The following is a 23,477-nucleotide window of genomic DNA, read 5'->3' on the forward strand; positions in this document are numbered from 1 at the left end:
ATACTCAACACCATGGAATTACAGTATGTGAATTATATCTCAAAGAAAAAATATTCTGTCTGCTTGGATCTGAATTATGGAGAATACCAAAACAAGGAGAGTGAGGGCTACAGTCTCAAATACAGTGATCAGGTGGGAGGGTGTAGCTCAGTGGTAGAGTGCATGCTTAGCATGCATGAGGTCATGGGTTCAATCCCCAGTACCTCCATTAAATAAATAATAATGATAAATAAATCTAATTACCTACCCCCTAAAACAAGTAAACAAAAAATACAATCATCAAGGAGAGTCTTACTGCAAAGATGACATTTGAGCAAAGATTTGAAAGAAAGGAACACAGGGTACATGATTTCTATTGATTCACTTATCTGGTATGAAATTATATGTATTACAAAAACACACATTTATCTGATTTCAGTGTACTCTGTACCCACTATAGGCTCTCGAACAGCAGCATCCCATGGAAACATACCATGAGCCACATAAGTGAAATTTTCTAGTAGCCGTATAAAAAAGTATGAAGAAATCAGTGTAACTGATTTGAATAATAAATTTTATTAACTTGGTATGCCAAAATATTTACATTTCAACGTGCAATCAAAATCAACAATTGTCAATGTGACCTTTTATGTTACTGCACACACACTAAGTCTTAAACTCCAGTGGGCATTGTACGGTCACAGCCCATCTCAGTTTGGGCGCTAATATTCGTTGGAAATACTTGCTCTGTATATTGTATAAAATGCACAGTTGAAAGAGTAGATTCACCTACCCCTTGTGCTCCAAGCATACTTTAAATTCTTCCAATAGCTGAATGCAGTATCAGATTCTTTTATTTCTATTTAAATTACTTAATTTTTTTAAATTAAAAATTCAGTTCTGCACAGGGGGCAAAATTAGATATATTCTCTGACATGTATCACAGCAATGTTTTCTCCCAAGGCAAAATAAATAGAAGCCAAAAAACCAAGAAGGACCTTGTCAAACTTACAAGCTTTTGCACAGCAAAGGAAACCATAAACAAAATGAAAAGACAACCTATGGACTGAGGGAAAATACTTGCAAATGATGAGACTGACAAGGGCATAATTTCCAAAATACACAAACAGCTCATACAACTCAATAACAAAAAACAATCCAATAAAAAAAATGGGCAGAAGACCTAAACAGACATTTCTCCAAAGAAGACATACAGATGTCCAACGGGCACATAAAAATATGCTCAATATCACTAATTATCAGAGAAACGCAAATCAAAGCTACAATGAGGTATTACCTCACATTGATCAGAATGGCCATCATCAAAGTCTAAAAATAATAAATGCTGAAGAGGGTGTGGAGAAAAGAGAATTCTCCTACACTGTTGGTGGGAATGTAAATTGGTGCAGCCACTATGGGGGACAGTATGGAGGTTCCTTAAAAAACTAAAAATAGACATACCATATGATCCAGCAGTCCTACTCCTGGTCATAGTTCCAGATAAGAGGAAAGCTCTAATTAAAAAAGATACATTCACCCCAGTGTTCATAGCAGAACTATTTCCAGTTGCCAAGATGTAACCAAGCAGGACCCTACTGTTATCTGTGACCATCTAATATTTGTAATGGTGTTTGTAACTGCTGAAGTGAATAATAGTTTAAAGGTTTTTTGTTTTTCCTCGTGCTCTTGCTGGAAAGAAGGGGGCTTGGGTGGCCTGCCCAACCCCCTCATGGTGCTGTGTGCAGGGAACATGCTCAGTGCCCTGCTCTTGCCCTCAGTGCCCTCCTCCTGACCAAGACACCTCAGAAACAGCAGTTGGGTGTTTTGTGCATCTTGTTCATAGCTTGCCCAACTGCTCATCTGCTGTTATTTTTAGCCCCTTATAGTTTCTTTGTATCCTGCTGTTCCAGGTGCAGGTCTCAGGCTGCAGCAAGAGGTCCCAGGCCTCAGCCTGCCTAAAATGCTGGAGGCATTTATCCACCCAACTTTAAACAGCACAAGTTTTTCTCTAGAGCACTTTTCTACAGACCCCTTCGTAAGCGCTCTTTGTTCCAGGCACAAGACTATTAAAAGAGTCCAAAAGCCAGAGATGAACTTCATACCCAGCAGAGGGAAGGGGACACCTTTCTGCAAAAACCTGGGGGACCTGCATCTGCAAAAACAAGAACAGCTTTGCAACAACTGTTACCCTGCATGTGATCTCTATGGAAACAGCTCTCCCTTCAACTCCTGGACTTTTACTATGAAACTCCCTACTTTCTCGTCCCAGCAGGCTCACAGCCTTAGGGGCATTAGCCCACTGTTACCTCCTTTGTCTGCAAAGAAATAAAGCTGCCTTTTCTACTTCATCCAAAACCCTGTCCTCGAGTCTCAGTTTAATAAGCAGGGAACAGAGGCTATGCTTCAGCAACAAAAACATGGAAGCAACCTAAATGTCCATCGACAGATGACTGGATAAAGAAGCTGTGGTGTATGTATATGATGGAACATTACTCAGCCATAAAAGGGAATGAAATAATGCCATTTACAGCACCATAGATGGACCTGGAGATTATCATATGAAGTGTAGTAAATCAGACAAAGACAAATATGTGATATCACTTATATGTGGAATCTTAAAAATGACACAAATGAACTTATTTACAAAACAGAAACAGACTCACAGACATAGAAAACAAACTTACGGTTACCAAAGGGGAAGGAGGGGTAAGTTAGGAGTATGGGATTAACAGATACACACTACTGTATATAAAATAGATAAGCAACAAGGTCCTACTGTAATGCACAGGGAACTAGATTCAAAATCTTGCTATAACCTACAATCGAAAAGAATAAGAAAAAACAATTTAGATACATGCATATATATGTGTAACTGTGTAACTTTGCTATACACCTGAAACTAGCATATTTTAAATCAACTATACTTCAATTAAAAAATTTCACTTCTGTAATAGATACACATTACTATATATAGAATAGACAAACAACAAGGACCTACTGTACAACACAGTGAACTATGTTCAATTTCTTGTAATGAGCTGTAATAAAAAAGAATCTGAAAAAAATATGTATTCAGTATAACTGAATCACTTTGCTGTACACATGAAACTAACACTATGGGGGAAGGATATAGCTCAGTGGCAGAGCGCATGCTTGGCATGCACGAGGTCCTCGGTTCAATCCCCAGTGCCTCCTCCCAAAATAAAAAATCTCAATTACCTTCTTCCCCCCAAAAAACTTAAATAATTAAAAAAAAGAAACCAACATTATAATTCGACTACACTTCAGTAACAATCTAGAATTAAAAATTAAATAAAAATTCAGTTCTCTGGTTGCACTGGTCACATCATAAATGATTCATAGCCACATCTGGCTAGTAGCTACCATATTGACTTATGTAAACATAGAACATATATACGGTAGAAAATTCTACTGGACAAAGAAAGCCCAGAGCCATGCCAGGCACAGAGCAGGAGTTCAATAAATTCGAAATGAAGAAATTTTTATTTGAATATCTGCCCCTCCAGACTAGGTCTGATTTATCCCCTTCCTCAGACACAGTACCAGATTCAGTAAACACGTGTCTAATATTTACCGCTCCTCTCCCTGAACCAAGAGTATCAGCATTCCAGCTAAAATGTAGCATGCAAATCAAACAATTCAGAGGCACTATAGCTTTTTAAAAAATTCTGATGGTGATGTGAAAAATGTCCAAATTAATAATACTTCTCCCTTTCGTCTCAGGCGGAACTTGATACCCCCTGCAGGGAGAAAAGAAAGTAAGCCAACTATCTGAACGGAAATTCCATCTCTGCCATCTGACTCGGTTGTTTTATTTCAAATAAAGTCGGCATCCGACAAGGCCGGGATTAGGGCGAGGCCAGAGACATGAGTTGTGCAAAAACAAGACTGGATTCTGTCTTCATTTCAAAGTTCAAGTTTTTGGCATTAATTTTGATTTTTTAAAATATTGAATTAATGAGGGTGGGGTGCGGGTGTGGCGGTGAAAGGACAACGTGGGAGATCATTCATTGTGTATCAGTCTCTGACAGCTGCTGTAACAAAGGAGCACAGACTCAGGGGCTAAAAGCTACAGAACGCTATTCCTTTCCCACTCTGCAGGTCTGAAGCCGCAGCATGGTTTCACCAGGCTCGAATCCAGGCTCAAATCTGGGCCGCGGCAGGGGAGGCGGGTGAGGGCAGGGGGAACCGGCTCCTGCCTCTTCCAGCTTCTAGAGGCGCCACATCCCTGGCTTGCGGCCCCCCCTCCATCCTCACAGCCAGCAGCGCGGCATCCCCCGTCTCTCTCTGACTCTGACCTCCCGCCTCCCTCTGATGAGGACCCTGTGAGGACACAGGGCCCCCGGAGAATCCAGGGTCACCCCATCACAGGGACCTTAACTTAACCTTACCTGAAAAGATCTTTTTATACCCTGTAAAGTAACATATTCAAAGTTTCTGAGGACTGGGGCATGGACGTCTTTTTGGGGGGGGGGTGCGTTTTCCAGCCTGCAGGGTTTGTGGTCTTGGTGCTGTCTTGCGTGATGACCGTGGTGGCAGGTGCACAAATTTAATGGTGATAAAACTGTATAGCACTCAGTACACCCACACACCAATGAATACAACTCAGATTGGTGAACTCTGAGTCAGGCTGGTGTGTTGTTACCAATGTCAACATCCAGCCAGGACCCCACGCTAGTGCTGTGTGTGTGTCTGGCACCCAGTTGCCATCGGGGAGAACTGGGTGTAAGGTACCCCGCTGCGTCATTTGTGTGATTTCTTACCTGCACGTAACTCTACAGTGATCTCAATCTAAATGCCAATTTTAAAAAGAAAAAAAGTTGCATTAAAATGTGACTGATCTAGGAGGAGGGTGTAGCTCAGTGGGAAGGTGTGTGCCTAGTACGCACGAGGTCCTGGGTTCAGTCCCCGCCACCTCCATTAAAGACAAATAACCAAATAAATACCTAATTACCTCCTCCCAAATAAACAAACTTTTAAAAAGTTAAATATTACTGATCTTATTTACTGCTTTTGTTTTTGGTTCCCCCTTCGATTTCCGGCTCACTCCCTGCACACTGCCGAGGAACTTGTTTCTCTCTCTGGTTCTGCCTGTGAAGAGCATCACTGATTCCCTATTTATTTTGCTTTTTTTTTTAAGCAGAGGTTCACGTTTTGACAAACGAGAAGTCCAGAGGGGTGACAGAGACGGTAAACCTTCCACAAATCGTTCCTGAGCTCTGCACTGGGTGTGGGGGCCCAGGGGAAGCCTCTCGCTCGGCCTGGGCGGGAGCAGGGGCCAGGCTGGACACCCAAGCTGAGATTAAAAAAAAAAGAACAAAGTGTGGTGGGTTCTACTGTGACCCGCGCAAAAAAGATGCATTCAAGTCCTAACCCCAGTACCTGTGAATAGGGCTGTTTTGGGAAATAGGGTCTTTGCAGAGGTCATTGGGTTAAGGGGAGGTCACCCAGAGTGGAGTGGGGTGGGCCCCCAAGCCAGCAGGGACTGATGTCCTTATGAGAAGCAGGAAATTCGGACACAGACACAGGGAGACTGTCACGGGAAGACAGGGTGGAGACTGGAAGGATGTGTCTAGAAGCCAAAGACACCAAGGATTGCTGGCCACACCAGCCTTGTACAGAGGGAGCACGGCCCTGCCCGCACCTTGACTTTGGACTTCTGGCCTCTACAGCCTTGCTCCAGAGGATAGGAGCCTCGGGACTGAAGGTGGGTGGCATCTGGGCTCAGCACAGACTGTTCTCCTGCTATCAGTTCCCCCGCAAGCCTGCAGGTTCAAGATTCCAAGTTCTCGGACATCCACAGGCCCAGCTTTGGGGGAGTGGCTTCTGATATCTGCTTCCTGCACCCCTGGGCCTGCCTCCACGCAGCCCCAGAGCATCCCTGCAGCCGATCACACCTGGCACGCTGCCCCGAAGCCTTCCAGAGTCAACACAGCACCCAGCCCACAGGAAAGCCCTGCGTGGACATTAACTTGCGCCACAAAACCGGTCCCGATGGTGTCCCTACGAGCCAGCCAGGTCTGCTGTAACGCCCGTTATCTGGGCTCAGCTTTTGAACACACAGGAAGACAATAAAAGCGACAGTAAATGGGATGTCCGCTCTATGAGCCCAGAGACTGATATCTGTGCCCTCTGTCCCAGGGCAGCGCCTGCCACACAGCAGATCATAAATATTTGTGAAATGAATGACTGAATGTTTAGACCAGCAGTTGGCCTATCAAAGCGACTTCTTTGCTGTATGTTGATGTTTTTAACTAACTGCCCTCGTGTTTTAAAGGAGAGATTACATGTAAAATCAATTGCTGCTTGGCTTCCCTGAAAAACAGGGACATCTGAGGGGGGAAGGGTATGGCGGAGTGGTTCAGTTCCCGCTTAGCACGCACAAGGTCCTGGGTTCAATCCCCAGCACCTCCATTAAAATAAATAAGTAAAAATTAAATAAACCTAATTACCTACCCTCCTCCAAAGAAACGAACAAACAAAAACAGGGACATCTGGCCACACGCGGCTATGACTGGCTGGAGAGGGGTGGCAGGCGCCCCAAGGAAGGAGCCTGTGCACCCCAGGTTCCCAGCACACTGCCTTATGCTTCCTGCCTGGCCTAGGAGGCAAGAGACGGCCAAAAGTTGAACTCTGAGTGCCCAGGCGAATTCTGTCCCCTGATCAAAGTGACCGCCTTGTACAGGCTGCCAGCCCCTCTGGAGGGGCCACCACCACATTCCCTAACACACTTCAGAATAAAATATTACAATAAAACAACTTAAGCAGCACAGGGAGGTAGGAGATTTAACATAAGCACTGTGGGTAAATGGTTGGGTATTTTTCAACAGTTTTACCCATCTGTAATTTACACGTCTTAACCCATTTATACAAATGGGAACACATGATTGAGTCTGTGCTTGCTTTCTTTGCTTTTTTTAGTTGAAGTGCAGTCGGTTACAATGTGCCAATTTCTGGTGCACAGCATAAGGTTTCAGTCATACGTATGCATACATATTTTCGTTGTCACGTTCTTTTTCATTACAGGTTACTACAAGATATTGAATATAGTTCCATGTGCTATACAGAATAAATTTGTATTTTTAATCTATTTTATATATAGTAGTTAATATTTGCAAATCTCAAACTCCCAGCTTTCTTCACTTTTTGAAAGTACCTCTTGGACTGATTTTCATACAACACAGGTAGATCTTCCCATCCTTTTGTTGCTGTTCTTTTAGGAGTGTAATTAGGTTTATTTACTTAAATGGAGGTGCTGGGGATTGAACCCAGGACCTCATGCATGCTAAGCACATGCTCTCCCACTGAGCTATCCCCTTCCCAACTAACTTCCCATTCTTTGGAAAATCTGCTTGTTAACACATGGATGCACCATTATTCACCCAGACCCCTATTGAGGGGCAGCTCCATTACTCATGCCTCACATATTTATTCATCACCTGTTAAGTTCCAGGCATGTAACAGGTGCTGGGGAACCACTTAGTTAGGTGCTGGAACCGATGTGTCAATGTTGACTCACAGGAGGCACCACCAGGAATTTTGTGAGTGGACCGTGGTGGGAATATTTACACCACGGGAATTGGCAAACACTGCAAATCAGGGCTTTAAATTTTTTTTTTTTTTCCAGATTGCTGGTTAACTGGCACAGCACTGTATCATATGGTGGAGAACAAAGCCAACAAAAGTCCCTGCTCTTATGGTGCTTATATTCTAGTGGGGAAGCTAGACAGTAAACAAAATAATTAAATAAAATGTACAGTAAAATATAGATGCTATGAGAAAAAGAAATCAGGAAACTGGATAAAGGAATGCTGTGGGTGAGGGAATTGAAGTGTTCAGGGAAGGGCTCGTGGACGACGTAACATTCCAGGAAAGGAGCAAACACTCGCGCTTGAGGGAGGGAGTGAACAAAAGATATTTGGAGGAAATAATATTGCAAGCAGAGGGCACAGCTGTGCAGAGGCCCTGGGGCAGGACTGTCCCTGGAGGAACAGCCAGGAGGCCTGTGTGGCTGGAGCAGAGTGAGCGAGGGAAGGGAAGGAGGAGAGGAGGACAGGGAGCGGACTGGGACAGGTCGTGCAGGGACTTGCGGGCGGCGGGAGGACTTGAGCTTTTACCCTAGAGAGGTGGGACCCTGGAGGGCTGTGGGCAGAGGGAGTGCGCTCCTGACTGAGGTGCTCATCGGCTCCCTCTGGTGGCGGCTTCAGGGAGGACAGATTGTGGGGGGGGGGGCGCTGCGAGAGAGCGGTGGTGGGAAGCGGAGTTTTCTCCCCCAATTTTTTCCGTTTCAAATAATGTTGCCATGAGTGGCCTTCCGGTTTTTTTGTTTTTACACTAGCGTCAGCGAAATTCCTCAAAACGGATTTGCAGACTCAGAGGTTCTGCATTTAAAAGTTAAGACACTTTCCCCATATTTAATTTGAAATGTTTAAACACTGAGGATAGAAGTAGCCCTCCTTTTCCCACCACTTATTTTTCCAATGGTTTATTATGAAAAATTTCAAAAGTTTAGTAAAGTTGAGAGAATTTTACAGTGAACTGTTATATGCCCACCATCCACTTTCTCCAATTAACACTGCTACATTTGCTCTGTTATGTATTTATCCATCCATCAATATATATCCTTTTTAAATGCATCTCCAAATAAGCTGCACACATCCCATCCGTTAGGATGGCTACTATCAAAACAGAAAATGACAAGTGTTGGTGAGAATGTGGAGGAAGTGGAGTCCTTGCATGTTGCTGGTGTGAACGTAAAATGATACAGCTGCTGTAGACAACAGTTCAGTGGTTCCTCAAAAAGTTAAACATAAAACTACCATATGATCCGGAGATTCCACGCCTGGGTATATGCCCAAAAGATTCGAAAATAAGGAATAAAATACGTACTTGTACACCAATGTTCATAGCGGCTTTAAAAAAATTTTTTTTTTCATACCGGCATTATTTACAAGAGCCAAAAGGTGGAAACAATGGAAATGTCCATTGACAGATGAATAGATAAAGAAAATGTGGTCCATTCATACCATAGGAAGGAAATTTAAAAGGAAGGGAATTCTGACACACGCTACAACATGGATGAACGCTGAGAATACTATGCTCAGGGAAATAAGACAGACACAAAAGGACAAACATTGTTTGACTCCACTTTCTAAGGTTCCTTGAGTAGCCAGATTCGTAGAGACAGAAAATACAATAGCGGTGATCAGGGTCTGAGGGCCCTGTGAACAGTGCTGCTGTGAACACGGGTTCAGTCAGAGTAAAGCCCAGTCCTTCCTAAGGCTGCACACCCCGTACAAGCACCGGCTCGACTACTTTTTCCTCCTGAGCCTGTCACCACATAGTATGTTTTCACTTATCTCATTATTGTTTGTCGCCTTCAGACATCAGACTGTGATGTTCATGATCGTAAGGGCTGCAGTCCGTCTTGTCCTCAGCGCCCACACACTATTTGTTAAGTGAATGAATGCACGATTGGGTCAAGTCCTTTTTTTAATCCCTCGCAACCTCGTTTCTAGCCCTCGGAGTCCATTGACCACGCCCCTGAGACTCGACCACGCCCCAGGGCGCTGCGCATGCTCTGTCGCTAGCCGGCCCCACCTCCGGGCTGAATCGGCACAAACCATTTCCACTCGTCGTACTGGGTGGGGAGGCCGGAGAAAAATCTCTTGCGGAGAAAAGATGGAATTGCTCCTCCCGTTCCCTGAGGAGTGCCCTTAACCCCGCCTGACGTGTGAGTGCGAGCTATGGCATCGGTGCTAACTCGTGCTTCCGGGCCTTCCCACGCTGCGGGGCCTTTGACTGGGTTTCCCCCCCGAGGCTGCGTTGGTGCCGTCCGTCCCGGTCACGTGGGCGGCAAGATGGCGGCCCCCGGAGAGCTGTGTGAGCGTCGCGGTCGGTGAAGCGGTGGTGGCAGCTGCGGGCTGGGTTGGTCCCGTAGGTCCTGCGATCCGGGAGCTTGCTGCGGTGTTCTGGCGGCAGGGAGCATCAGGTGGAGCCCGGGCCTGGCAGGCAGAGGGAGGATTCCTCGTTGGGGGTGCCGGCTCTGAGATTCGTTGTCGGGGGAGGGGGGGGGGGGTCGAGGGGCCGCCTCTTGACAGGTTCTGGCGAGCTCTTACCCCAAGCTCTGGAAAGCCTGTCTCGGGGGATTCCCTTGCTTAAGAGTCAGTGTGTGGGCCGGGGGTCCCATATTTGGCGATCTCTTTTTCGAGGTTCTGGCAGAATCAACCTGTGAGGGATCCAATACTCGGAGATCCACATAAACACGTCTAGGGACATCCAGTTACTGAGAGTCTCTTGCAAGGAGCTTTGGGGAGCCGGTCGTCGCTGGGGGAGCCTGCAGGCAGCCCTGAGGTATGCCGTGTCGGGGCGACCCCTCTCTGAAGGCGAGGGTCTAGTTATCGGAGACCTTTTTGTTGCGAATTCTTGGTTTAGAGAAGTAGGCAGGGTGGGGGTCGGGTCGGATTTCGCGGATCCAGAACGCCTTTTTCTCCATTCCTTACTAATTCTTCGTGTCTCTCTCTAAGACACACCTTAGCAGGGGTGAGCGAAGCCTCAGATTCTGCCTTGGTCGGGAGCTGATCCCCTCTACCCCGCGTCCACAGTTTTTTCCTCTTTCCTACTGAAAAATGGGTCAAAGGTGTGAGTAGCGGGCTTCCAGGTGGCTAGGCGTACCTCCCTCGTCCTCCTGAGCACAGAGGTGGGTGTTGGCTCCCTGTGGAAATATTTAATACTAGCTCTGGTTTATCAAGTGCATACTAAGTACCAGTGGTGGTACTAAGCATTCTTTTAGCATAATTTCATTCACAGCAACTCTGAAGTCCATGTGCCCCTTACACCCATTTTACAGATTAAGCTGGTTTATACTGTGTATAAAGTCCTTTGCACCGTACCTGGCAAGCAGTGGATGGTCAGTTCATTCTACAGCATTTATTAAGTGCCTGCTGCAATACACAGGACATCACTTGCTGTCAGGAGCTATGAAGAACAGTAAAGTAGCCTGGAAAGCAGGGTGGTCAGAAAAGGCCTCCCCAAGAAGGTAATATCCAAGCAGAGACTCAAAGGAAGCCCAAGGCTTGTGACCTGTTAATAGTTTTCTTCCAAAGGAGGAAACTGAGCTTGGAGATATTTGCCCAGTTCAGCCCTCACCCTCCCTCTCTTGTAGCTGGAGCTGCCTTCTTGGCTACAGATTTCTTTTTTCCCGGGAGTTTAAGGTCTCTGGGGATGAGGTGGTGAAGGGCCTTTCCCAGGTGTCTTGAAGAAAGCCCTGCACAGACCGGGAGTCAGGAGTCCTGGGTCCTGTCTGTTCTTGACTAGCTGTGATCCCCAGATAGGTCACAGCTCATCTGTGTAGAACAAAGAGTCAGGTCTCAATGGTCCCTAGTGCCTTGCCAGCTTGCTCACCCCTGGCTTCTGGGGTTTCTGATGATCCTCTTTCAAGTGTCAATCCTTTGATGGTCACCTGTGCTCAGGCAGCTGCACCTCCCTCATTAAACCCAGTTGGCCCTGCTGATGCCACTGGGAGCCACAGCCTGCTTGTCAGGTTTATGAAGCATCCACCAGGTCCTCACTGGTCTGGAGGATGGAGAGGGGACCTGCACAGTGTTTGTTCACTTCACTCTGGAGCCCAGCTGCCTGGATTTGTAACTTCATGCTATTCCTAAGCAAGTTGTTAACCTTCCTGCGCTTGTGTTTCCTCTCCTGTAAAACGGTGACAATCATAATGCTTGTCTCAAAGGGTTATGGCGCGGATCATCTGAGCTCATGAATGTTAGGGGCCTAGAGGAGGGGCCTGGCAGGAAGCACATGCTCTGTAAACATCAGTGGCTGTTATGGTTACGGTCATTGTTCTTACTGAGGACCTGTGTGCTGGGAGTGCTCAGTCCCTGCCTTCAGAGTTCTTGTATTCTAGTGAAGGATAAGTCCCACCATAAGCAGCTAAACTGAAATAGCTAATACAGTATCTAGTGGTGGTCAGTACTTTGAAGAAAGATAAAGCAGAACAAAGAACAAGAGATTGAGGAGTAACATTGATCAGGGAAGGCCTCCCTGAGGAGGTGGCATTTACGACCCAAGGAAATGAGAGAGTGAGCATGGGGGGTATGGAGGGAAGCATGTTCCTAGGGGTGAGAATAGCCCATTCAAAGGCCCTGGGGCAGAACTGTACCTGGTGTGCTGGAAGAACACAGAGGAGACCTGTTTGGTGGAGTGGAATGAACAAGGGGGAAAGAGGGAGGAAGGGAAGGTGAGGGGGGGTGATGGGGGCAGGTCGTGCAGGGCCTTTGGGACTGTTAAGGAGTTTGGAGTAACGAGACACCATAAGAGGATTTTGTGAGGGAGTCACATGGTCCAGTCTTCTACTGAAAGGGTTCCTGTATCAGTTCCCTATGCTTTGTAACAAATTACCCCATACTTTGCAGGTTTAAACAATAGTAAATACTACCTCCCATGGTTTCAGTAGGCCCGGGATCTGGCCTGGTCTAGCCTGGTGGCTGTGGTTCTAATCTCTCGTGAGGCTGCAGTGCAGACACTGGCTGGGCTGCATCATCTGAAGGCTGGACTGGAGCTGGAGGGGCTGCTCCCAACGTACTCTCACGTGGCTGCTGGCAGGAGGCCTCAGTTCCTCAGCAGGTGGGCCCCTACCCACGGCTGCTCGAGCCTCCTCACAGTATGTCTCCCAGCTTCCCTTCCAGCCCGCAGGGAGAAAGCCGAGTGTCTCTTGTGACCTACCCTCAGAATTCACACAGGTTTCTTCTGTATCCCTGTTATTCACCTGGAGATCAGCTCTGTTTGGTGTGGGAGGGGGCCGCACGGGGCACAAAACCCAGGGGATGGAGTCACTGGGGGCCATCGTGGGGACTAGTCCCTCTGGCTGCTGTGTGACGAGCAGAGCAGCAGAGGCCATTGCTGGTGGATAGGCCGGAGGCCCGGAGAGGGACAGTGCCTGAGGGAAGGCCGTGTGGCAAGCAGGCAGGGCCGCAGCTGGGCTCTCAGCCCAGGCTGGTCGGCGGGTGGGAAAACCTCGCGCAGATCCCAACTCTGAAATGAACACATCAGAGAGAGGAGAAGGGCGCCTCTAACCTGGCCTCTCGGTTTTCCACCCCAGGTCCTGGGAGTCCCCTGGTTTAGCCTGAGCCTGGCGGTGGCAGGAGAAAGGTGGCAACGGCACCATGGTGACAGAGCAGGAGGTGGAGGCGGTCGGGCGCACGCTCGTGGACCCCCAGCAGCCCCTGCAGGCCCGCTTCCGGGCGCTCTTCACGCTGCGTGGGCTCGGCGGTCCTGAAGCCATTGCCTGGATCAGCCGGACCTTCGGCGACGACTCGGCCCTGCTCAAGCACGAGCTAGCCTACTGCCTGGGCCAGATGCAGGACTCGCGCGCCATCCCCGTGCTGGTGGACGTGTTGCGGGACACCCGCCAGGAGCCCATGGTGCGCCACGAGGCAGGTGAGCGGCGGGAAGGCCTGGGCTCACTCTGCCTGGGGCTCAGCAGGCTGGCCCTGGAAATGGTGGGTGATCACTGTCTTCAGACCCTCTCTGTCCCACGGACTTGACTCCGCTACCGTGGCCAGAGAGCTGCCCGCCAGCAACCACAGCCAACAGATAGGCGCGGCCACGAGCCCGGCCAACCCAACGGGCCCAGAGGTTCATTAATGTCACATCATTTTCACACGTCAAAATGCTGGCTCTTTGAGTTTTTAAAACATGAGTTAAGAACCTCAAAAACATCCTTCACTCATACAAAAACAGGCGGCGGCCACAGATGGCCAAGCCCTGAGGTCCTTCACTCGCTCCATTCACTGGACAAACATTTATCAGGCGCCTCCTGTGTGCCAGGCCCTTTCCGCCCCGGGGGACTCAGACAGCAAACAAGACAGAAGAGTAACATCCTTGGCAGGTCTGTGCTGCTGAGACTTCATCCAGGGGCTCATTTGCAGATTTTCAGCGGGGGACTGTTTCCGTCTGATTGGGGGCACTTTTAATATTCCCTGAGATACTCTGCAGGGATGCTGTGCTGCCCCAGGGACCTCTCAAGATCCCAGCCCCTGGTTTTGCCCTGGAGCTCTCCTTACAAAGAACGCTCGACCCCAAACCTCGCTTGTCCCATAAACGCTGCTATTTTGAGTGCGTGATTTTCTAGAACACCCAGTCATCTAATGATGGAAACACTTAGTTAAGTGCTAAGGAGGAAAATAAAGCAGACATAGGGGTGTGGAGGGCCTTCCGTTAAGGAGGTGTTGCAGTTTTTAATCAGTGGGCAGAGACCGGAGTGAAGTAAGGGAGTTATCTACGTAGCTTTCTGGGGAAAGTTGCTCCAGGTAGATGGTCCAGCCTGTGCAAAGGCCTGGAGGCAGGACGGTGCCTGGTCTGCTGACCCGCTTTGCCCACATCGCAGCTTAAAACCTCCTCCAGGTTTTAAGGCCTCTCCATGATGGGCTTGACTCAGGTGAGGGTTCTTGGCTTCTTGTCACCCGTGTCCCTAAGCTGTAATGACACTCCTGTCTACGTCTCCTCTCTAGGCCATGAGCTCCGGGGGTGCAGGCCAGGGCGGAGTCCCAGCCCAATTCTGGTGATTTCTGGGGAAGGGACTCTAATTACTCTGGCTCCTGCTCCAACTGCTGTGGCTAGAGGATACAGGCAGAGCTGGGAGCAGGGGGCAGGAAGGAGGTGATGGTGCATCTCAGGTGTTTCCGGGCAAGCAATGTGCTCTCTCTGTCTGGTTCTTCTCAGGGGAGGCCCTGGGGGCCATCGGGAACCCGGAGGTTCTGGAGCTTCTGAAGCAGTACTCCACCGACCCTGTCATCGAGGTAATGCAGCCCTGCCCTCCCTCCTCCTCCCCAGTCTCGGGTCCAAGAACCAGACTCAGGCCCTGCGTCTGGTTGCCAGGGTGACCACCTGGCCCAGGGATGCTGAGAGAGAGCTGCAGGCAGGGTGGACTCTGGCCGTGGCCCCACGGGCGAAACCGAACTCCTGATTCACATATAAAACCTGCCCTGCTCAGCCGCCCTGATCTCTCTCACCTCTCCCTCACCTCCCACGGGAAGTCACTCCACCCATGGGAGATCCCCCAACCCACCCACTTCTCCACATCTGCCGCCCTGCCCACCCAGCCTCTTCCAGGGTCTCCCTGCTGCCTTCCCGTCTCCCTTCCTTTTGCTTTAAATAACGGCTTCACTGAGATGTCATACACCATAAAATTCACCCGTTGAACGTGCACACTAGGTTGTTTTTAGTACACCCACAGAGTTGTACAACCACCACCACTATCTAATTCCAGAACGTATCGCTCCAAAAGGAAACCCCATCCCCATCAGCAGTCACTCCCCACCCCCTTCCCCAAAAACCACTACCCCCCTCCCTGTGTCTGGGGACTGGCCTGTTCTGAACATCTCACATTCATGGACTCACACACTGTGTGTCCTTCTGTGTCTGCTTCTCTCCCTGAGCACCGTGCTCTCAGGGTCCGTCCACGTGGGAGCGGGTGTCAGGGCTGCTCTCCTTTTCTCGGCTGAGTGATGCTCCCGTGTGTGGAGGGACCACGTGTGTTTATCCATTCATCTGTTGATGGACACTTGGGCCGTTTCCACTTTTTGGCTGTTGTGAATCGTGCTGCTGTGAACAAGTGTGTTCTTATCTGCTTCCCATACCCCACCCTCAGTCTCCTCTGGCAGCTGCGGGGGTTGGGGGTGGTGTATGTAAAACTTAAGTCTATTGACCTATTCCGTGGCTTGTCATCGCCTCGACAAAATCCCGAGTCCTCGCTGAGGCCCGCAGGCCCGAAGTAGGCTGGCCTGGCCACCTCAGGTCGCCTGTGTTGCTCGCTCTTCCTTGACGGGTCCGGCAGCTGCGGCCTCGGCCTTTGCACTGGCCAGTCCTACCTGGCACTGTCTCTCGGTCGTGATGTCACCTCTGAGCGAGCCCTCTCGCCCCCTGCCCCTGGTCGCTCCCTAACCGCGGCAGTCTCTGCTGGTTTGTCCCCAGTCTGGAAGGGTTAGTTAGTCCTGTGTCTGCTGGCTCTGCCCCTGGGAGGGGTAGGGAAGGGCCTGCCATGTCCACCCCCTGTCCCAGCGGCTACCTGTGCAACCCCTTCCCGTAGGTGGCTGAGACGTGCCAGCTGGCTGTTCGGCGGCTGGAGTGGCTGCAGCAGCACAGCGGGGAGCCAGTGGCGCAGGGGCCCTACCTCTCTGTGGACCCAGCTCCGCCCGCCGAGGAGCGCGACGTGGGGCGGCTGCGGGAGGCGCTGCTGGACGAGGCCCGGCCGCTCTTCGACCGATACCGAGCTATGTTCGCCCTGCGGGACGCCGGGGGTGAGGAGGCTGCCCTGGCGCTGGCCGAGGGTGAGGAGGGGCCCCAGGGCCGGGGTAAGGGCCCCCTGGGGAGGCTCAGTGGCTGCATTTGTGATATGGGGCAGCAGAGCATTCCAGGACACGTGGGTCGGGGGCACGTCCTCTTAATACTCCCCCTTCTCTGTGGGGGAGACGGAGGCCCAGAGAGGCAAAGAGACTTGCATTATTTTCCAGCAACCCAGAAGCACAACTGTACAACATGTCTGCAAATAGAGGGGAGGGAAGGGAGCCGGCCCTGGGCCTGAGGAGAAGGCCACGCCCAGCCTGATCCCCGTACGGGTCTGGGTCCTCCCCTGAGCAGCGCTGAGCCCCGGGGCAGGGGTGGGGTGTCCTCGAGACCGGAACCCCCTTTCCACCTCCTCGGTCCCTTCTGTCTCCCAAGTGCGCCCCCCCATCCCCTCCCGTCCCAATGGCGCCGCACTCACTGTGACCCTCTCCCGCAGGCCTGCGCTGCGGCAGCGCCCTCTTCCGCCACGAGATCGGCTACGTCCTGGGCCAACTGCAGCACGAGGCGGCCGTGCCTCAGCTGGCGGCGGCCCTGGCCCGCACGGCCGAGAGCCCGATGGTGCGGCACGAGTGCGCCGAGGCCCTGGGCGCCATCGCGCGGCCCGCCTGCCTGGCTGCCCTGCGGGCGCACGCGGCCGACCCTGAGCGCGTGGTGCGGGAGAGCTGCGAGGTGGCCCTGGACATGTACGAGTACGAGACCGGCCCGGCCTTCCAGTACGCGGACGGGCTGGAGCAGCTGCGCCCGGCCCGACCCTAGAGCCGCGCCCGCGAACCGCGCTGATTCCGCCGCCTCCGGCCGGCCGCTTTTGCGCCTTGACCCCCTAGTGGATTGCAGGCTCCCCGGGGCCAGGGTGAGGTCTCTTCTGTCTCCTACTGAGCACAGGGCTGCAGTGTCCGTGTGGGAGGGAGGACCTGACGGGGTGCAGGGACAGGGCTGTGCTCTGACGGGGGGGTGGAGTGCGGTGGCTCAGCACTCCTCAGGAATGAGGGGGTGCCAGGAAAGGCGCTGTGGGGAAACCCACCGTCTTTGGGTCTGGGCAGAGTCTAGGGGTGGGAGAGCTGTCATGGGTGGGGAGGTGGTCCCTGGTGCGGGTGGCTGGGCTGGGCTGGAGCTCAGGGCTTGGGGGTGGGGGTGTTGGCAAGCAGGTCCCAGGACACCCCCAAATGGACTATTAAATTATTTTTGACAAGCGATGACTCTCAGAATGTGTTGGGGGTTGGCAGGGATGATGGTCAGCTGCTCTTAAGGAACACCTAAGTGTGGGGTGCCGAGGGGTTGGGGAGCTCAACTCTGGGGTCTGCCCTGCCCCCTATGCTGTGCCCTTGTTTCACTGTCAGTTCCTGGCGCGGGGTGGGGTGGGGGTTTAAATCTGCCCAGCCAGCCCCTCCAAGGGGCTTGAGGGGAGCAGCCCTCCAGCCTGGCTTTCCTCAGATGGCATCCTCACCCAGCCCCTATTAAGGGCATGGGGGAAGGGGTTTAGTGGTATGGCTAAGAGCCTAGGCAATGGGTTCCCCTCCCACCTACCTCCCCTACCTCCTCCATGTGCAGTCTCAAGCACTTACCACTCTGTAAACACATGTTGACAGTAGAACCTCGTGAGCAACTATATGCCAATAAAATGGACAACCTAGAAGAAACAGATAAATTCTTAGAAAGGCATCATCTCCCATGACTGAACCAGGAAGAAACAGAGAATATGAACAGACCAATTACCAGGACTGAAATTGAATCAGTAACTAAAAAGCGCCCAACAAAAGTCCAGGAGAAGACGGCTTCACAGGTGAATTCTACCAAACATTTAGAGAAGAGGTAACACCCATCCTTATGAAACTATTGCAAAAAATTGCATAGGAAGAGGAAGGAACACTTCTGAACTTGTTCTATGAGGCCACCATCACCCTGACACCAAAACCAGACAAAAATATCACACACACAGAATTACAGGCCAGTATCACTTATGGACATAGATGCAAAAATCCTCAACAAGATACTAGCAAACTGACCCCAACAATACATTAAAAGGATCACACACCCTGATCAAGTGGGATTTATCTCAGGGATGCAAGGATTTTCCAGTACCTGCAAATCAAGCGGTGTGATACGTCACATTAACAAATTGAAGAGTAAGAACCATATGATCATCTCAGTAGATGCAGGAAAAGCGTTTGATAAAATTTAACATTCATTTGTGATTAAAAAAAAACTCCAAAAATTGGGCATAGAGGGAACATACCTCAACATAATAAATGCCACAGCTCACATCACACTCAATGGTGAAAAGCTGAAAGCATTTCCTCTACAAGGACGCCCACGTGGCAACTTCCATTCAACACAGTGTTGTTAAGTTCTAACCAGAGTTATTAGGCAGGAAAAAGAAATTCATCCATGAATTCGGTAAAGTTGCAGGATACAAAATTAATATACAGAAATCTGTTTCATTTTTATACACTAAGAACAAAATATCAGAAAGAAAAATTAAGGAACCAATCCCATTTACCATTGTATCAAAAAGAATAAAATACCTAGGAATACACCTACCTAAGGAGGCAAAAGATCTATACTCCGAAAACTGTCAGACCCTGATGAAAGAAATTGAAGACGACACAAACAGAGGGAAAGACACACCACGCTCTTAGATTGGAAGAGTCAGTGTTGTTAAGATGGGCGTACAACCCAAGGCAATCTACAGATTCACTGCAGTCCCTATTAAATTACCAATGGCATTTTTCACAGACCTGGAACAAAACAAAGTTTTAATTTTTATGGAAACATGAAAGACTCCCGAATAGCCAAAACAATCTTAAGAAAGAAGAACAGAGATGGAGGAATCATGCTTCCTGACTTCAGACTATTCTACACAGCTACAGTCATCAAGGCAGTGTGGTACTGGCACGAAAACAGACACAGAGGTCAATGGAACAGGAAGGAGAGCCCAGAAATAAGCCCACTCACTTACAGTCAATTAATCTGTGACGAAAGAGGTAAGAATATACAATGGAGAAAAGACAGTGTCTTTAATAAGTGGTGCTGGGAAAACTGGACAGCTACACGTAAAAGAATGAAATCAGAACATTCTCTAACATCATACATAAAAATAAACTCAAAATAGATTAAAGACCTAAACGTAAAACCGGATACTCTAAAACTCCCAGAGGAAAACACAGGCAGAACACTCTTTGACATAAATCAGCAGTATTTTTTCAATCCATCTCCTAGAGGAATGGAAATCAAAACAAAAATAAGCAAATGGGACCTGATTAAGTTTAAAAGCTTTTGCACAGCAAAGGAAACCATACACAAAATGAAAAGACAACATGGGTGGATTTAGAGATTATCATACTAAATCAGACAAAGACAGATACCATATGATACCACTTATATGTGGAATCTAGAAAAAAAGGGACACAAATGAACTTATTTACAAACCAGAAATAGACTCACACAATAGAAAACAAACTGTGGTTACCAAAGGGGAAAAGGGTGAGGTCAGAGAGATAAATTAGGAGTTTGGGATTACCATATACACACCACTGTATATAAAATAGAGAAACAACAAGGATTTATTGTAGAATACAGGCAACCATATTCAATATCTTGTAATAACCTATAATGGAAAAGAACCTGAAAAAGAATAATATATATATATATATAATTGAACCATTTTGTTGTACACCTGAAACTAACACAACATTGAAAAAAAAAACCCAAAAACCACAATCGAACCTAATACCACGTGTCCTCCACGTCTCCGTGGACATCAGCTGGGCATCCTACAATTCAGTTCAGCCCTGACACCATCTGCCCACGATCAGGGCAGACCCTGTAGGTCCAGGGCTAGTCCTGCAGGGCTGAGTCCACTTCAGACGCTGGTCCCGAGTCCAGGCCTCCCTACTCCTGACCGATTGGCTATACATTCGGGTTCCCGCTACCCCTCCTCATTAGAGGCTTTGTGAGAATGGCTTGCAGAACTCGAGAAAGCACTTTTCTTACCGGTTTATCATAAAGAGGGCAGATGAAAAGGCACAGAGGGCGAGGTCCGGAAAGGTCCTGAGCGCAGGAGCGTCTGTCCCTGTGGAGTTTGGGGTGCACCCCCTTCCTGGCACATGGAAGCTTTCACTCTCCTGGAAGCTCCCTGAGCCCCTTCCTTTAGGGTTGTTACTGCGGTTCCACCACACAGGCATGACTTATTAAGTCATTGGCCATTGATCCTGAGCTCAACCCCCAGCCCCTCTCCTCTCCCTGGGGCTGGGGGATGGGTTGGGCTGAAAGTTCTATCCCTCTCACCCCAGGGTCGGTTCCCCGGCCACCAGCCCCATCCCGAGGCTCCCCACCCTTGTCCTCATCAGCATCCACTCAGGTGTGGTGGAAAGGGCCTGGTTATGAGCCACAAAGGATGCTCCCTTGGCCCATCACTCAGGGGATTACAGGGCTCTGGGAGTGCCATGCCGGGAACCAGGACGAAAACCAAACCTACGTCTCTTGTATCTCACAGGGTCATCCTTGGACACTGGGCGTGAGCCACCTCCCCATGGATCCCCTGGTCCCCAGCCCCGCCCCTCCCGCCAACTTGGCCATCATTTCAGTTTCTCCCGTCTCCAGTCTTCCCTCTGCCCATCAGCATAGACAGGCTGCGATTTCTTAAAAACAGGAGAGCAACCACTATCCACAGCCCTTCCTGACCCTGCGCCTTCCAGCTCTCACCCCTATAAGCCCTAGAAAATTATCAGACCCTCACCAGCTCCCGTTTCTCTCCCTTCTCTCGAACCTGCACCAGCCAGCTCGTCCCCTCCTGTCTCTAGAACCATCCTTGCCCAAAGGTGACCTCCCAGTGTCCAGACCTGGTGGTCACATCTCAGTCTGCATTTTCCCCCTCGGCGGGTCTGACTGGGCCAGTCCCTCTTCTTCTGGGAGCTCCTCGGAGACCCCATGCTCTCCAGGCTTCCCTCCTGCCTCTCTGGGCCCGCCTCCATCTCCCCTTCCTCTCCGTCATTGGCACAGCACCAAGTCCTGGGGCCCCACCCACACCCCTCCCTGATGGCTTCATCCATTCTTGGGGCTGGAACCCCATCTATGCCCCAATGATGTGCACAGTCCTGACTCCAGCCTGGGGCCTCCTCTGAGCTCCTGACTCTGGTTCTAGTCCGGACAACTCCACTTAGTTACTGATGAGACATCCCAAACTTAGCCTGTCCTCATGTCACCTCTCACAGTAGCTCCTCCCGTAGGAAATGGAAACTCCTTCAATCCAGCCTGGAAACACCGGGAATTGCTCCGTTAAAAATCTACCCCAGCTCTGCGCTCTCCCCTGGCTCTGCCTTCACCTGCTCCAGATGCGTTATTGCCCACCTGGACCAGCATCCGCCCTGACCCCTGGCTCCCACGCTGGCCCCCACCCTGGCCCCACAGCCTGTCCTCCCCAAAGAAGACACCAGGGGGCGCCCGTGAGCGCCCAAGTCAAGTCCCGTCCAACAAGCCTGCCTCAGGACTTTTGCGCTGGCTGTTCCCTTTGCTCAAAAAGCTCTTCCCCCGGTACTCCCATGACTGGTTTCCTTCCTCCTCTGGGTCTCTGCTCGAATGTCATCTGGACATGGCCTTGGCTGTCCTATTGTAAACTTTAACTCCCCACCCCTTAGACCATGATCTCCCTCCATCCCCAAACCATGCTTCACTTTTTAACACAATACATCATGTACCCCAAGGTTATGTTTTTCTCCCCATCTTGAAAGTCAGTTCCACGAGGGCAGAGATTTTTCCCAGAAGGGGGAACAGCCTGTGCAAAGGCCCTGGGGCGGAGATAGACATGCAGGAAGCACCTGGTGTGGCTGGAGCTGAGCGAGGGAGGGGGCCTGTGGGCGGAAGTGATTTGCAATGTGATCCATCCAGGCAGATGGTGGCTGTGGGGGAGCCCCAATCCTCTTACCCAAAGCTCCTTAATACTTCCGCCACGCAGGTCACCTCCGGGCCTCTCCTGCGCCAGGTGGCCGCCATGCCAGGGCTGGCGGTTGAGGAGGGGATGGAGGGCTGGAGCCCGGCCTCACCGCTGTACGAGGAGTACCGCCCGCCCCCGCTGGACACCATCCGCCTGCCCAGGTACGTGCTGTACCTGCTGCTGGCTGCGCTCCTGGTGGTGGCCGTGGCCTATGCCATTGTCGGGCATCTCATCAAGGACCTCGCCCACGACCTGGCCGGTGAGCCGCTACCCACCACGAGCTTGGGTGGGGGTGGGGGACGGTCCAGGGCCTCTCCTAGCCCAGGAGGAGGCGGAGGGTGGCCGGGCCCGGGGAAGCCCCTCACCGGCCTCCTGCCGCAGACTGGGCTTTCGGCCCGAAGCCGGACCAGGAAGACGCCCCCCGGGAGCTGCCCGAGAGCTTGGAGGGCGAGGATCTGGAGGAGCTGGACCTGCAGCTGGCGCTGGCCTGGCGGGGTGATGAGGATGCCAGCCGTGGTGGGGAGGGCGCCCCTGCTGGCGCCCCCACCCAGGCCCCCCGCCGCCCCTCCATCGCCTTCAAAGACCCGCCAGTCCGAAGTGCCTTCTGGAGGCTGGGCTGAGCCGGGCCCTGCCCTCCGGCCTGGGAGCCAGTTTCAGCACCGCTGGCGGCTGTATAGACCAGACTCGTGCACACCGGAGCCCTTCTCCACTGACCCACGCTGTGGGGACAGGGGACGCTCTCTTCCCTGGCTGCAGGCTCCGGTGGTTGGACACTGGTTATTTCCACCCTCCTGCTCCCAGAGCCGAAACCCCGCCCAACCTCCGCCTGTAAAGCAAAAACGCTAAGAAGATTAAAACTGATCATAATAATAGTAGCGGCCAGCCCTTAGCGAGTGCTTCATAATTTCCCGCTATTGTGCCAAGCAAGCCCGCTCTGTGTGCTACCTCATCGAGTCCTCCGAGGTCGGACTTATTGCCCCCGTGTATCAGATGCGACCACGGAGGCACACAGCCCAGAAACGGCCTCAGGAAGGGAGGGGGCCCCAGGAAGACAAGGGCACTCCGTACGCGTGTGTGCAGTGATGCTGGGGCTCCCCCAGCCCCCAGGGGCCCTGCGGAGGTCTCAGGCCCAGAGAAAGGCCGGGTTTCCCCACCCCAGCCTTCCTGCCACATGCCTGGGCCGCGGCTGTCCAGTGGC

General features: G+C 50.9%; 2 protein-coding genes across 14 annotated transcripts; both read left to right on the forward strand.

The window, feature by feature from the left end:
• The first annotated feature begins 9,709 nt into the window (after positions 1-9,709).
• DOHH (deoxyhypusine hydroxylase) lies at positions 9,710-17,398 on the forward strand. Of its 12 annotated transcripts, XM_074351149.1 has the most exons (8): positions 9,836-9,991; positions 10,212-10,353; positions 10,527-11,038; positions 12,420-12,630; positions 13,106-13,443; positions 14,728-14,804; positions 16,094-16,334; positions 16,787-17,345. In XM_074351149.1, the coding sequence occupies exons 5-8, from the start codon at positions 13,170-13,172 to the stop codon at positions 17,104-17,106; spliced, it is 912 nt and encodes a 303-aa protein (XP_074207250.1). In that variant the 5' UTR covers positions 9,836-9,991; positions 10,212-10,353; positions 10,527-11,038; positions 12,420-12,630; positions 13,106-13,169; the 3' UTR covers positions 17,107-17,345. The 12 variants fall into 12 exon arrangements, with proteins under 12 accessions (XP_074207259.1, XP_074207260.1, XP_074207255.1 ...); XM_074351159.1 differs by having other exon boundaries at positions 9,835-9,991; positions 10,527-12,630; positions 16,094-16,304; positions 16,787-17,398; XM_074351150.1 differs by lacking the exon at positions 10,527-11,038.
• A 326-nt stretch (positions 17,399-17,724) lies between these two features.
• Positions 17,725-23,168, forward strand: SMIM44 (small integral membrane protein 44). Of its 2 annotated transcripts, none has more exons than XM_074351160.1 (3): positions 17,725-19,331; positions 20,843-22,538; positions 22,661-23,168. In XM_074351160.1, exons 2-3 carry the CDS (start codon positions 22,151-22,153, stop codon positions 22,897-22,899), a joined length of 627 nt encoding a protein of 208 aa, XP_074207261.1. In that variant the 5' UTR covers positions 17,725-19,331; positions 20,843-22,150; the 3' UTR covers positions 22,900-23,168. The 2 variants fall into 2 exon arrangements, with proteins under 2 accessions (XP_074207261.1, XP_074207262.1); XM_074351161.1 differs by having other exon boundaries at positions 22,301-22,538.
• Positions 23,169-23,477: the final 309 nt, after the last annotated feature.

Source organism: Camelus bactrianus, chromosome 22 (genome assembly GCF_048773025.1).
Source record: "Camelus bactrianus isolate YW-2024 breed Bactrian camel chromosome 22, ASM4877302v1, whole genome shotgun sequence".
Lineage (NCBI taxonomy): Eukaryota > Metazoa > Chordata > Mammalia > Artiodactyla > Camelidae > Camelus > Camelus bactrianus.